Here is a 15,337-nt window from a genome sequence, read left to right as displayed (position 1 = left end):
CAAAATTATACTCCTTATGACCAAAATGGGTAAAATGCCAGCCAGTGAAGGAAGTAGGCACACGTATTTATTGCACTAATTTCAAACTTGTTTGTTTCATCATAAGCAGTGACACAGGAAAGAAGTACACAGAGATGGACCTGATGTTGCAAGATAAATGTTGGCTGCAGCAATACACAATGTGTCCTGGTGCTGAAGGGATGACTACCGAAGCATTACACCATCAGGATACTGACAATGACATAATCTATGCATTGTGGGAGGGAGGAGAGCTGCTGAAGAAGACAGTAGAGCCAGAGAATTTTGTTACAGAGGTAAGGCATTGGGTCATAAAAGGAATAGCTCACCATCATATCTGGAGGATTCAGAGACAGGCCATAGCAGAAGTAAAATTAGCCAAATCCCAGAATACTGGCATTAGTTGTACATTTTGACTTTGCTGAGAACTGGTCTGTTGCTTTGTCGAACAAAACTCGAAGCTATCACAGGCACATATTACAGGTATCAATATTAACATGTGTTGCTCACTTCCTTGGAACATTCGAAGCTATCACAGGCACATATTACAGGTATCAATATTAACATGTGTTGCTCACTTCCTTGGAACATCACACTGTTTAGCTATTTTCAGTGATGATCTTATTTATGACAGTGCACATGCATGCTACGCTGTCAGCACAATAATTGATGGCATAGCATTTAGAGGCCATGCATTTCTTAAACATGTGTAAGTGACTGATGGTGCAGCATCTAATTTTAAAAAAATGCTTTCAGCTTTATGGGCTTGGTCATCACTGTAGTACAGGAACTAAGACAAAAAAGCAGATATTTGCAGCAACAGGTCATGGAAAAAGTGCATGTGGTGGGGTAGGAGATCTCTGTAAACATCTTGCAACAAGATTTAAACTCCAGCATGAAGCTGTTGATGCTATAACAGATGCTACTGGATTTGTAAACATCATGAAACTCTTAATTCTAAATGAAAGTGCATTAAGGGAATTCTGTTTAAAAAAGAGAGAAGAATGGTCTGCTATGAAGCCTGTGGTAGGAATTCAATCAAGTCACTACTGGGTTGCATCCCAGAGTGGCACATACATTGCAAGAACAGTTCTCCATGAAATGCAGCGACCACAGTATACATTAGAAGACTTCGTAGTGAGCTACTTCATTTCTTGTGTGTATAACAATCAGTGGAGTGTGGGACAGATAATAAGTGTCTCTCATGAGCTGCAAGATATAACCGCCTGCTTTGTGACACCTCATAGTCCTGCTAATGCTTTCAAATAGCCATCATAAAAAGTTCACTGTGCAGTTCTCATTTCCTAAGTACTACTCTTGTTGGATCATTCTTGTCCATCTGCAAACTCAGCTATATAAGTTCAATGAGAAGCAGACGAAAAAAAACAAATGATCTCTCTTCAACAGTGCAGTGTTGGTTTTTACACTGTAGGCAATTTTACTTCATGGAAAGTCGTGAAAAAGTAAAATAAAGACTGAAGACAATAATAATTTGTGAATAATATCATAAAAAGAAATATGGGTATAAATATTCTACATCTCATTTTTATATAAAATGCTTTCAAAGAAATTTATAAATTGTTTTCTCACACACTTATAATGTTGTAAAGTAATTATTTTGATCAGGAATACCAGTTTTGCATGACATTTACTTAAAATCACTGGCCATTTTACATACTTAAAAGTGTTCATGATTTTTTGACCCACCTAAAAAATTTCTCAAATTTTGTACAGAAAAGTATTGCCCACTCTGATTGTACATTCTCTAAGTACAATGACCAACTAAAGTACCATGAAACTTTTAGAAGATCTAGGGTGGGGGTTTAGGAGAAAATAATTTCTAAATAACCAAAAAAATTCAGATTCTTTCATCTTTATGTACAAATACGTTGACAGTTTAAGAATTTCATGCATTAATGTCATAGTTCACATCCTGTGGCTTTTCATATTTTCAAAACATAATATGGAAATTCCAAAAAGATTTTGAAATTTGAAAAAAGTTGTAAATTTTCATGTTTTTTAAGGAAGCAGCTCAGTAGTGTGTATCTATTAATTATGTCTCTTAATATTGGGAACACAGTATTTATTGGATTAATTCATATCTCTGTAACTTCTGATTTTTTTATCAAAACTTTTCAATTTTCCCTTTCATTACGACATTTTCAGAAATACTCTCATTTAGAGAGGTCTGTAGCATTTTAACAAATCATCAGAAATCAAAATATTATAGTTTTGGAGAGGTATCATGTGGAAATTCAACTTACACTTTTTGCAGCAAACTTTGAAATGATGATGTGGCACATTTGCTCTTGACCTGTATGATATGAGACAAATTCGTCCATCATAATAAATGAAAATATTGGTGATGCTAAGTGATTTAGACAGCTTTATTTGCAAAAATTCACACTGATTGCAGACTTGTTTATGGAATTTCTTTCCTTTCTTAATTTCCTTCACTTACAATTTCATCATAGTAGCAAACATGGCACTTCACTAAATTATAATTTCCCCAGTTAAGCAGGTCCCCCAACTTTCACTTTCTACATTAGAAATAAATATTTTAATTCCATACAGTAACAACTGACCACTGCATTATCCTCCATCAGTAATATCTTGGGTGCCAGTAAGGGAAACTGAAATTACAACACCGTTCTTCTGGATATTTGTGTTGGCTTTCCCAAACTGGAGTTGTTACTTCTCCTTCAAGTAGCTGCTCAATTGTCACCATGAGGCTGAACATGTTTTATTTCCACCATCCAACCAAGGAAAATTCCTTGGCAGCACCAGGAAACTAATATGAGTTCATTATTTGGCTGTCAGATACATGTTTCTCACTCAGCTGCAGAATGTACAGTCCAATCCATGAAATAGATTTTACCAACCACGAAGTTTCAAAACAGCACAAATTTCTCTGCAGACTGAAAGATTCATTCTGTGTTTAGACTGTTGTACCCGAAATGTGATAAGATCCTACTATTCAAACAGTACTACTGTAATAGACGGAAACTTTCATCATCGGTAGAAATCCCTACATTGTAATTATGAAACTAATCCATTAACTTCTGTAGGAGTTCAGGAATCTGCAAATAATTTTCACCTGCAATAGTATCCAGAAGGATCTCTTCGTGTTCTGTTTTAATCATTTGTTGGACACTGTGGTAAAGCACATGAGCAACATTCCTATTGACCAGTCTACACCATTTAATGCTGTATGTTTCAGTAGATTTCATCAGGAGTCTGCATTCATTCATTATTTCAAATTCTTTTAAAATGAATAGCACTAACACTATCAGTATGTCAACAAATAGTTGCAGTATGAGTGAGAAGTCCAATGTTGTTAAATGCACTTGTCGTGACACTCCTTATCCTCCTTATCTAAGCTTCTTTGACTTTTCCCAGTTCTGAAATGTGATAAATGGTGGAACAAAAGACACTCATTTTCACTGATTCACTTCATAAAGAGTTTTGATGATAGTGACACTTCAGTTATGTTCCACGAGTCACAGTTACATCTTGTAGCTTAAGTTATAAAATGTGGTATGCAGACAAAACAGAAGACAAATTTGTTATAAATAAGTATGCAAACACACAGTAAAGACACTATGACATGCGAAAAGAAATCAAATCTCTGAAGAAATCTGAAGCACTGAGAAGAATTTAAGAAGGGCAATAGCAGAATATCTATATGAGTGCCAAGCAGCTCTTAAATAAGTATCAACTACCACACTTAAATATTCAGAGGGAAGATGGGATAACTGGCAGTAAACAGACAAAAAAGTGAGAGATCCTGGCCAGATACTTTGATAATTGGTTACATTGCAGAGGACCTTCAGATAAATGGTCAACAGTAATTCCATAACACAGATACAATCTCAGAAGAGAAAAAAGAAATGGATAAATTAGTTGGGGGAACTGAGATGCTGAAAATCACAAAGCCTTAGAGCAACCAGTGGAGAAGAGCTGGGAATCTGAAGCAATTCCAACTATTCTGGTTCACCCTCAACGTACAAAAGATGATAAATGGATCCCAATTAACAACTGTGGCATTTTGATCATCCTTCTCTATATAAAGTACTACCCAAAGCACTGTCGATGTAGTCAGTGGAGCAAATAGACTGTCAGCTTGGGGAATGTCAAGCAAGCTACCGAAAAGAAAGATCACACACTGAGATATGGAGCCTGAAGAAGAGAGTGCTGAGAAACTACCTCTGCAAAGATCTGGTACTGATAAAATTTGGAGCAGACACTAAAGTAATGGAAAGGCAAAATTTATGGGGGAACTCTCCAAAGAGTTTGATATTAAATCAGTCATCAGTCAGGCTGATAGGCTGTCTCCACATACCATCATTTCTGTTTTGCACAACATCCACGTACACAGGGAAAAGAACTGGACAAGAAAGGGCCACTCAACCAAGTAAACACTGGAGGGACTGCAAGTGGTATCAAGATTAACTGCCTGGTAGTTGCTGATGATTTTGCGATCTTGTTCTCTGAGCTGATAAACAGCAATAAAAAAAAGCCAATCTGCAAATTTCCTTTTGAGAGAAAAACTATGACAAAAACATCAAAACCTCCTCTATAACTGAACTCAAGGCATGGAAAGAAACAAAGAAAGAAAGAAAAAAAAATGACTGCCTTGAATATCTCTGGGAAATTGTGCAACTGAAAACTAGCAAAGCAGATGCCAACAATATCAGGTGAGGGGAGATAGGAAAAGCTCATCACATGACATGCATTTTACAGAATGAAAAGTCATTTCAAGATGAGCTAAACTAAGGCACAACAGCTAAACTACGACACTATAACAACACTGTGACTAAAACAGTGTCTGTATGTAAGTGAATGTCTCCAAATGACAGAAATGTAGGGACCAAGAGAAGCTGAGATATTTGACAGAAAGATCATTTGCAAGATAATGGGATGAAAGATCATGGATGGACTGTGTACATTACAAGGAATGGAAGAACTCCAGCAAGAAAATCAAAGACTTGTGGAGTTAATTGGGAAAAGTAGATTAGAAGTTGCGAACATATTTAGGATACATGATAAGATCTGGGTTAAACTGAGAGACATGCCAGAATGGAAAAGTATAAATCAGTGTTCAACAGTTTTAAAGACTTCCATGATGAACAGAAACTGAACGGTGTATAGACTGAGAAGGACGTCAAGCTGCCAGAGAAAGAATGAAAAAAAGGCTTTCAATAATGTGTGATTGTTACTCATTGTGGTCTTCAACTGTACATATAAAAAAAGTAATGGAAAGTAGCCATAAGTCTTATATCATTGGCAAGAATCCTTTTTCACACACCGGGAGTTATGAGAATCACCTTCCACCTGTGAACAATGAACATAAGCCACTGTAAAATCTGACATGCTGTGTGTGTGTGTGTGTGTGTGTGTGTGTGAGAGAGAGAGAGAGAGAGAGAGAGAGAGAGAGAGAATGAAATGCCCTATCTATCTTGTCTTGCGAAAAAAACATTAAATGAACATTCCTAACCGAGTTTTGGTTGCACCTTTTTCCACATTTTATTACTAAAGTAATGGAAATACAAACATTACTATAAAGGCCAAGAAATGGAGAGGTTTTTGTTTGCAAAGTTGTGTTCTATGTAATTCCCCAGTTTGTTGCTATGATCATAGGCTCCCGATACTGCTCTAATGGGATATAAGCATGAACCTGGTGAGTGCTTGTTGAACTATTAGCCTACCAGCCTTGTTAGCATTACGTACATAATGTTTTGGAATATGCTTTGACTTTTTGTGGCTCTAGCATTTTCCTGTGTTGCCAGCATTAGTAAGTAATTATGCTGAAACAGAAAGTGAATTCCATAAAAATATGTAATATTGCTGAGCAGTTAAGTGCAGATGGAATTCAGAATGACAGGTCTGTTCCGACATGCAGTGTTTGTGATATATCAATAACAACTGACGAAAACAATAATGTAATTGTATTACGCAGCGTATAGCTAGCATAAAATACGGGAAAAATAAAGAACTACAATGTAGTAAAGCAGGAGTTCGACTATGATTAATTGGCGAGGCAATGTCTCAGTCAAATTCAAGAAACTAAAACCTAAACTCCACCCGAAAAGGTCATGAACTGCAAACGAAACCCACACAGTTGAAAATTTACTTTCTCAACTAAACAAACAATGCCAGTGTGATCCAAGGTTCAATGATGCATGTCTGAGAGAATTTCATGTCATATATGAAGTAAAACAGGTTTTGGTGATGTTTGTATGAATACTAACATATAAAACGTGCACCTTCTTTGACTAAATTACAACATCTTCGTCGCAGCACCTATTCAACCTAGTTTTTTTCACCTAAAATTTGTAGCTCTAGTCATCAGAGATAGAGTACAGGTCTCTGTATAATAAGCATGGTGAAGGATATCAGCTGTGTCTTATCCAAAGGAACTATCTTGTCATTCACTTTAACCAGAGTAGGTAAACCAGAGAAAGTCCTAAGTCTGGATGATCCTGTTTTGCTCCATGTCGGGATACTCATTTACAAAGCTTCACTTTACATGAAAGACTACTGCTTCTTTAGGTATCTTTTTCCTTTTGTTTAAAAAACCTCATGTAATATAAACATTTAATACAAATGAAAAAATATCAAACAAAAATAAAAATTAAAGTAAGAGAAACAGATGGAAATACTTGTGCAAAAGAAGCTTCATTGTAGCGCCGCAGACTAGCGCCAGCACTCTTAGGGTGGCTCCCACCGCTGCGTCCATCTCTGGCACTCTGGGATCCTCCCTGCTTTGCCCGAACAGTGTAACTGTGGAAAGTTTTGTGCACAGTCACTTTTCCTCCTAGAGCACAATGAAGCCAAAAAAATGTTGGTATTAACATGCAGATGTATTCTTACAAGGTCTGAAACACGTTAGCAATAGTAATCACTAAAAGTGTAAGTTATTGGCAAACAAACATCTGAATATGCATACGAGAAGCTAATAAAAAGTAGAAAATGCAAGTAACTGAATAGTTGTCACATGAGTGATTGAGCCTGAAGCACGATACAATCTCTCTCACAAAAGGTAGCAGTTCAATGACAAAATATTTTTTTAAAATAAATGCAGTGCAATCATCATCATCATCATCATCATGTTCTTATTCTTCTTCAAAACAAATAGCAAGGTCCTATGGGTGTGTAAGCTACATCATTCTCAGGAATTAGAACACACACTCCTCAGAAATCCAAACATTCTCTTGAAATGTGAAAATATTGAGATTTTTACACCAGTGCACATATGTCTGCCAGAAATTCACTAAACTGTTAGAATGCGATCAGTACAAAGATATTCATGGTGACTTCCTTGGACTGACTACAATCTGATATCAATGGTTACAGTGCTGGTTTCACTGACTATATCTCATTGTCAATGATTTCCATGCAATTATCTTTCCAATAGAGGAGCACTGTGAAGTATACAGAGATGCCACACTGCACCACAGTGTGTCTCCTGAAATCATCCCTGATCTGCAGCCTCACAACTACTTTCCATGTGCCCTAAAAACCATACCCTCTCCTGCTTTAGATCTCTCTCTCTCTCTCTCTCTCTCTCTCTCTCTCTCCAAACACTGTGATCTTTCCAGACGATCAATTATACTCATAACACATCCATACCAGGCACATTTAGAAGGATAATGCAGTAAGATTACAGAAGGTAGCTTAACACCCCCGCCCCCCTCCACCCCATGAACCATGGACCTTGCCGTTGGTGGGGAGGCTTGCGTGCCTCAGCGATACAGATGGCCGTACCGTAGGTGCAACTACAACAGAGGGTGTGTTGAGAGGCCAGACAAACGTGTGGTTCCTGATGAGGGGCAGCAGCCTTTTCAGTAGTTGCAGGGGCAACAGTCTGGATGATTGACTGGTCTGGCCTTGTAACACTAACCAAAACGGCCTTACTGTGCTGGTACTGTGAACGGCTGAAAGCAAGGGGAAACTACAGCCGTAATTTTTCCCGAGGGCATGCAGCTTTACTGTATGGTTAAATGATGATGGCGTCCTCTTGGGTAAAATATTCCGGAGGTAAAATAGTCCCCCATTCGGATCTCCGGGTGGGTACTACTCAGGAGGACATCGTTATCAGGAGAAAGAAAACTGGCGTTCTACGGATTGGAGCGTGGCATGTCAGATCCCTTAATCGGGCAGGTAGGTTAGAAAATTTAAAAAGAGAAATGGATAGGTTAAAGTTAGATATAGTGGGAATTAGTGATGTTCGGTGGCAGGAGGAACAAGACTTTTGGTCAGGTGAATACAGGGTTATAAATACAAAATCAAATAGGGGTAATGCAGGAGTAGGTTTAATAATGAATAAAAAAAATAGGAGTGCAGGTAAGCTACTACAAACAGCATGGTGAACGCATTATTGTGGCCAAGATAGACACGAAGCCCACACCTACTACAATAGTACAAGTTTATATGCCAACTAGCTCTGCAGATGATGAAGAAATTGATGAAATGTATGATGAGATAAAAGAAATTATTCAGGTAGTGAAGGGAGACAAAAATTTGATAGTCATGGGTGACTGGAATTCGACAGTAGGAAAAGGGAGAGAAGCAAACATAGTAGGTGAATATGGATTGGGGGGAAGAAATGAAAGAGGAAGCCGTCTGGTAGAATTTTGCACAGAGCACAACTTAATCATAGCTAACACTTGGTTCAAGAATCATAAAAGAAGGTTGTACACATGGAAGAATCCTGGAAATACTAGAAGGTATCAGATAGATTATATAATGGTAAGACAGAGATTTAGGAACCAGGTATTAAATTGTAAGATATTTCCAGAGGCAGATGTGGACTCTGACCACAATCTATTGGTTATGAACTGTAGATTAAAACTGAAGAAACTGCAAAAAGGTGGGAATTTAAGGAGATGGGATCTGGACAAACTGATTAAACCAGAGGTTGTACAGAGTTTCAGGGAGAGCATAAGGGAACAATTGACAGGAATGGGGGAAAGAAATACAGTAGAAGAAGAATGGGTAGCTCTGAGGGATGAAGTAGTGAAGGCAGCAGAGGATCAAGTAGGTAAAAAGACGAGGGCTAGTAGAAATCCTTGGGTAACAGAAGAGATACTGAATTTAATTGATGAAAGGAGAAAATATAACAACGCAGTAAATGAAGCAGGCAAAAAGGAATACAAACGTCTCAAAAATGAGATTGACAGGAAGTGCAAAATGGCTAAGCAGGGATGGCTAGAGGACAAATGTAAGGATGTAGAGACTTATCTCACTAGGGGTAAGATAGATACTGCCTACAGGAAAATAAAAGAGACCTTTGGAGAAAAGAGAATATCAAGAGCACAGATGGAAACCCAGATCTAAGCAAAGAAGGGAAAGCAGAAAGGTGGAAGGAGTATATAGAGGGTCTATACAAGGGCGATGTACTTGAGGACAATATTATGGAAATGGAAGAGAATGTAGATGAAGACGACATGGGAAATACAATACTGTGTGAAGAGTTTGACAGAGCATTGAAAGACCTGAGTAGAAACAAGGCCCCGGGAGTAGACAACATTCCATTAGAACTACTGACGGCCTCGGGAGAGCCATTCCTGACTAAACTCTACCATCTGGTGAGCAAGATGTATGAGACAGGCGAAATACCCTCATACTTCAAGAAGAATATAATAATTCCAATCCCAAAGAAAGCAGGTGTTGACAGATGTGAAAATTATCGAACAATCAGTTTAATAAGCCACAGCTGCAAAATACTAACGCGAATTCTTTACAGACAAATGGAAAAACTAGTAGAAGCCAACCTTGGGGAAGATCAGTTTGGATTCCTTAGAAATATTGGAACATGTGAGGCAATACTGACCTTACGACTTATCTTAGAAGAAAGATTAAGGAAAGGCAAACCTACGTTTCTAGCATTTGTAGACTTAGAGAAAGCTTTTGACAATGTTGACTGGAATACTTTCTTTCAAATTCTAAAGGTGGCAGGGGTAAAATACAGGGAGCGAAAGGCTATTTACAATTTTTACAGAAGCCAGATGGCATAAGAGTCAAGGGACATGAAAAGGAAGCAGCGATTGGGAAGGGAGTGAGACAGGGTTGTAGCCTCTCCCCGATGTTATTCAATCTGTATATTGAGCAAGCAGTAAAGGAAACATAAGAAAATTTGGAGTAGGTATTAAAATCCAAGGAGAAGAAATAAAAACTTTGAGGTTTGCCGATGACATTGTAATTCTGTCAGAGACAGCAAAGGACTTGGAAGAGCAGTTGAATGGAATGGATGGTGTCTTGAAAGGAGGATATAAGATGAACATGAACAAAAGCAAAACGAGGATAATGGAATGTCGAATTAAGTCGGGTGATGCTGAGGATATTAGATTAGGAAATGAGACACTTAAAGTAGTAAAGGAGTTTTGCTATTTGGGGAGCAAAATAACTGATGATGGTCGAAGTAGAGAGGATATAAAATGTAGACTGGCAATGGCAAGAAAAGCGTTTCTGAAGAAAAGAAATTTGTTAACATCGAGTATAAATTTAAGTGTCAGGAAGTCGTTTCAGAAAGTATTTGTATGGAGTGTAGCCATATATGGAAGTGAAACATGGATGATAAATAGTTTGGACAAGAAGAGAATAGAAGCTTTCGAAATGTGGTGCTACAGAAGAATGCTGAAGATTAGATGGGTAGATCATATAACTAATGAGGAGGTATTGAATAGAATTGGGGAGAAGAGGAGCTTGTGGCACAACTTGACTAGAAGAAGGGATCGGTTCGTAGGACATGTTCTGAAGCAACAAGGGATCACAAATTTAGCATTGGAGGGTAGTGTGGAGGGTAAAAATCGTAGAGGGAGACCAAGAGATGAATACACTAAGCAGATTCAGAAGGACGTAGGTTGCAGTAAGTACTGGGAGATGAAGAAGCTTGCACAGGATAGAGTAGCATGGAGAGCTGCATCAAACCAGTCTCAGGACTGAAGACCACAACAAGAAGAACAACAGCTTAACACCTAATTTAACAAAGACTCATATCATGCAGTTGCAATAAAAAAGGAAGGACTTTTCATGTATTAGAACTAGAGAGCAATGATTACACACCTGAGAGAGCTCCACTTGTGGAGTCCCTAGCCATCCAGACAGATAATAAACTAACATTGTATCAGCATGTGGATAAGCTAATGAGAAATCTCAAGAAATCATCTCTGCATTTAAAAATCTCCCTTGCAAATTTGCTTTGCAGATGGGATTACTACCATAATTTCACTCAATGCTGTCCTAGCACATATTCTTCTAAGGAAATGGACCTGAGGTCAAAAAAACTATTTATTCTACATACATGTCACATAATAATACAGTGTAAACTGATAATTAAACACTTCAAGAAAACTCTTAGAGGACCATAAGGATCCATACATTTCCATACCAGCAGATTTTCTCCCTAATGGTATTTATCATTAAAAATAAAAATAAATTTAGGATGAACTGTGAAATTACAGCTACAATGTTGTTGTTGTCGTCATCTTCAGACCAAATAATGGTTTGACGTATCTCTCCGAACTAGTCTATACTTTGCAAATTTATTCATCTCTGCATAGCTACTAAAAGCGACATCCACTTCCATCTGCTTAAGATAGTCAAACCTTCGTTTCTCTATACAATTTTTAACGCCCACCCTTTTCCCTCCAAAGCTCACAGTTCTCCAATAAACAGAGTGATTACAAATGATTCCTTGGGTTTTGACGTATTATAGCTTCAAACATATAATGCCCACCCACTTGTACTAATAATCAGTCCAAAGAGTGTACTTTAAAGTTTTGTTTATGTCATTGCAGGTTCCATTTTGACTCACCAGATGGCAGGGGAGATGATAACAGTTAGCAAAATGGTGACTAATCAACAGAATGCATGTTATGTGTTGCAATATGAGAAGACAGAATCCGTCACTACTGTGCAGCATGCATTCCAAAGGCAGTAAAACATACAGCCACTGACTGACAAAAGCATTCGGCAATGGTATTGACAGTTCAAGGACACTGCCTCTGTAAAGGAACATCTCCGAGCGACCACCTATCATTGAGGAAACAGTGGAGAGCATCCAAGATGTGTTCCTCCATAGCCCACAGAAATCCACACATTGTGCAAGTCGTGAACTGGGATTCCTAAGCCAACTCTGTGGAAGAAATTACATCAGAAACTGTTTCACTTGCAGCTATTGCAAGGTTTATGACTAAATGACCGCACCATCAGATGCGAATTTTGTGAAAGTTTCTAGGAGGCAATGGAACTTTTTTCCTGCTGATCATGTTCAGTGATGAGGCAACGCTTCAGCTAAACGGTAAAGTGAATTGTCACAATGTCTGTGTATGGGGCATGGAAAATCCCCAAGATATTCCCCAAAGGCGATTATCTCCTGTGCTGTGTCATGTAGCAATGTTTATGGGCCCTACTTTTTTCCTGGGAAAACTGTGACGGGTATGACATAACTACATGTTAGAAGACTGGTTGTTTCCGAGACTGATAGCTGATAACACACACTTCATATTCCAACAACACAGAGCTCTGCCTCATTGGTTAGAAAATTGCACTGCCAAGTAAACAAGGAACTTCCAAACAGATAGTCTGGGTGATGTGCACTCTTCAGGTTGCCCCCGAGGCCTCCCCACCTTACAGTTTGTGACTTTTTTTGCTTTAGGGATACTTGAAAGACAATGTGTACATACCACCTTTTCCAACAACATTGGCTGAGCTCCAGGATCGTATCACTGCTGCACTGGCAAACACTGACAGGGACATGCTTGAATGTGTATGGACTGAGTTTGACTACTGCATAGACATGTCATGTAGTGCAAGGACAGCACTTAGCACTTAGAACATTTGTAATGATGGATAAGAAACTTGAAAACGTGCTTTTTCATACACTGTATCGGTCACTATTCTGTATGTAATACTTTGTGAAATACATTCATCCAAAACCCAATGAATCATTTATAATCAGCATGTATACCAAATGGCGTATTTGAAAAAGTAATTATTTCATGTGTGTGCATAAAAGCAAGTACAGACAGGTGTCTGCCTGATTGGGTTTGAAAAATAATGTCACTGGCTACCTTTGATACCCTCTTCTTAGATCGCAAAATTGGATATGTGTCAACATCAGGTTGTACACCTATTGTAGCTTTGAAATCATATCAGATTTGTACAACTTAATTTTATTTTATAATCACCACCATTTGTGTTCCTGTGATATAAGAATATGTCCAAATGTCCAAACTGGTATATGGAATACAGTTAGATACTATTAAATGAATCTTAAATCTAGAAACCAAATACAGCAAAGGGATTGATGCGAAAATTGTTAGCTTCTATAAAAGAATGAACAGTGGTGGCTGTTGCGTAAGAACGCAAGAATACGGGAAAACCACAACTTTTGACACTTTTCAGAATTATTGGTTATTTCTCTTTGAATGCTGTTAAACATAATGCAGATGTGGTAATCTGAAAGACACAGTGCTAAATCTACCACACTATACTTCACTGCTACTCCTCTAGACTGTGTGAAACTTGCCACCAGGGTCGCGAGCACACTTTCTTTTGTGCATGTTTTAAGGAGCTTTTTCACATTTGCAACTGACATCATGCAATTGCCTTATGGGCCAAATACATACAGATTTGATAAACAACGTGCACAGGCCATGGCGTGTACTGCTATCCATTACCACTCAACTACAAGTTTACATTAATGCCACTAGATGGTGGAACACTGCAGCAGACTTTTATTCCCATTCACTTTGCATAAATCCCACTAGAAAATGGTAGCACACTCCTCAGATGTGCCAATTCACTCATTATATAGTAAAATTAGATTGGACATCAATACATGTTATAGTTATTCTGACAGAAAAACCTATTTTGCAGGATTATGAATGAGATATAATATGTAAAGTTTTGGATTTTACCATACAGTAACCCATTTGAGTGCTGAGCACTATAAAGTACATCACTGATTGTGGGACTGTAGCATTTATTCATGCTTCTGACATCTGTTGATCTTATGGTGGGTCAGGGTTATCTGTGCTGTAGGTCCACACTGTATATATGAACATTCACCACAAGCTGTCTCACTGGTTTCTTTGCTATTCAATTAAATGTGGGATCAACAGTGGTGTGCTTTTGGCCCTCATGGTTTTCAGCACCTCATCTTTATTCTACTAAGTAATCATTTCGGTAGACAGTACTGCATGAATTTCATCATTTGCACGAACAGCAGTTTGTTTTGGAATTGGTTGTTTACTGTGCTGGAATCTGCTTTCATTTGTAGTATCAACATGAACTCTGTTGAACCTGTTTTAAAAAGAAAATTAACACGAAAAGTTAGCCGCAAAAGAATTACGGCCTCCCAGACCAGATCCAGTGACTGAGAAAGTGATGAAATCAAATAAGCATGACTACAAGTGAACAAAACAGTATATAATAAGTGTAAGGTGGTGTATTGGTGGAATGTGAGAATAACTGATTTTCAGCCTGCAAGTTAATTTATTAAGTAATACATGCGTTTAGATCTTGTACACTTCATAACAAAAAAAAGCATGAAAACTCCCACTTACACAAAAATGCCAATGGACATCAAAGAAACCTTACACGTTATTTCATTCTTGCCCTAAACTGTACTTAATTATGTACAACAAAATTAACTAAAAACAACTCTTTCTTTTTTCTGACAAGTTATGCACATATTATTATTATTATTAGCAGTGGCTGTAGTTGTATAAATACATTGATGAGTGTAACTGTTAAACAGGAGATGCTATTAATTTCACACACTCATATTTATCTCAATCTAAAAATTTGTGAACACCCGGAATGCATGCTCACGAGCCGCTGCCGAGAATGAAATACCAGAAATGTTACATTTCTACACACTTTCTTATAACTCAGTAAGGGTAAGACTTAACCCTTGCTGTAGATAGTGACTCAAAGAGTGAGGCTATTTAATTGCTCCCACGACTGGTGGTGCCACAATTTCACAGCAGGCACAAAGTAGTGGACTTAAGATAGAGCCTCCTTTGCCATATTATATCACGTGCCATGACCTCTTAGACTCTGACTAGGACAAAGCTACCCACACAATGAAAACATGCCAGTATCATACTCAATCTACATGCTTACAATACATGTGCTGGCTAACCTCTTTTGACAAGCAAAGCTGTGAGTTTTGACTATCTTTGGTGTGTCACTCTTTCTGGATTTCTTGTAGCAGTTTGGTGGATTTTGACTTTATTCACTGACTTACTTATTTCCACTGTTTTAATTCTTTGTGCAGTTGCTGTCAGCCAAAAGTTAGTATTGTATG

General features: G+C 38.0%; 1 protein-coding gene across 1 annotated transcript in view; it reads right to left on the bottom strand.

Moving 5' to 3' along the window:
* The window catches only part of LOC124789592 (ankyrin repeat and zinc finger domain-containing protein 1-like), a 113,083-nt gene that overhangs the window by 45,453 nt on the left and 52,293 nt on the right, over window positions 1–15,337 (bottom strand). Inside the window, exon 6 of the mRNA XM_047257003.1 lies at window positions 6,681–6,835. Within this exon, the coding sequence (XP_047112959.1) occupies window positions 6,681–6,835 (155 nt within the window). The remainder of the gene's footprint in view (window positions 1–6,680; window positions 6,836–15,337) is intronic.

Source organism: Schistocerca piceifrons, chromosome 3, assembly GCF_021461385.2.
Source record: "Schistocerca piceifrons isolate TAMUIC-IGC-003096 chromosome 3, iqSchPice1.1, whole genome shotgun sequence".
In the NCBI taxonomy this organism is placed as follows: Eukaryota; Metazoa; Arthropoda; class Insecta; order Orthoptera; family Acrididae; genus Schistocerca; species Schistocerca piceifrons.
Note: the sequence above shows the minus strand (reverse complement) of the source record. Positions and strands in the feature narration are given on the sequence as shown.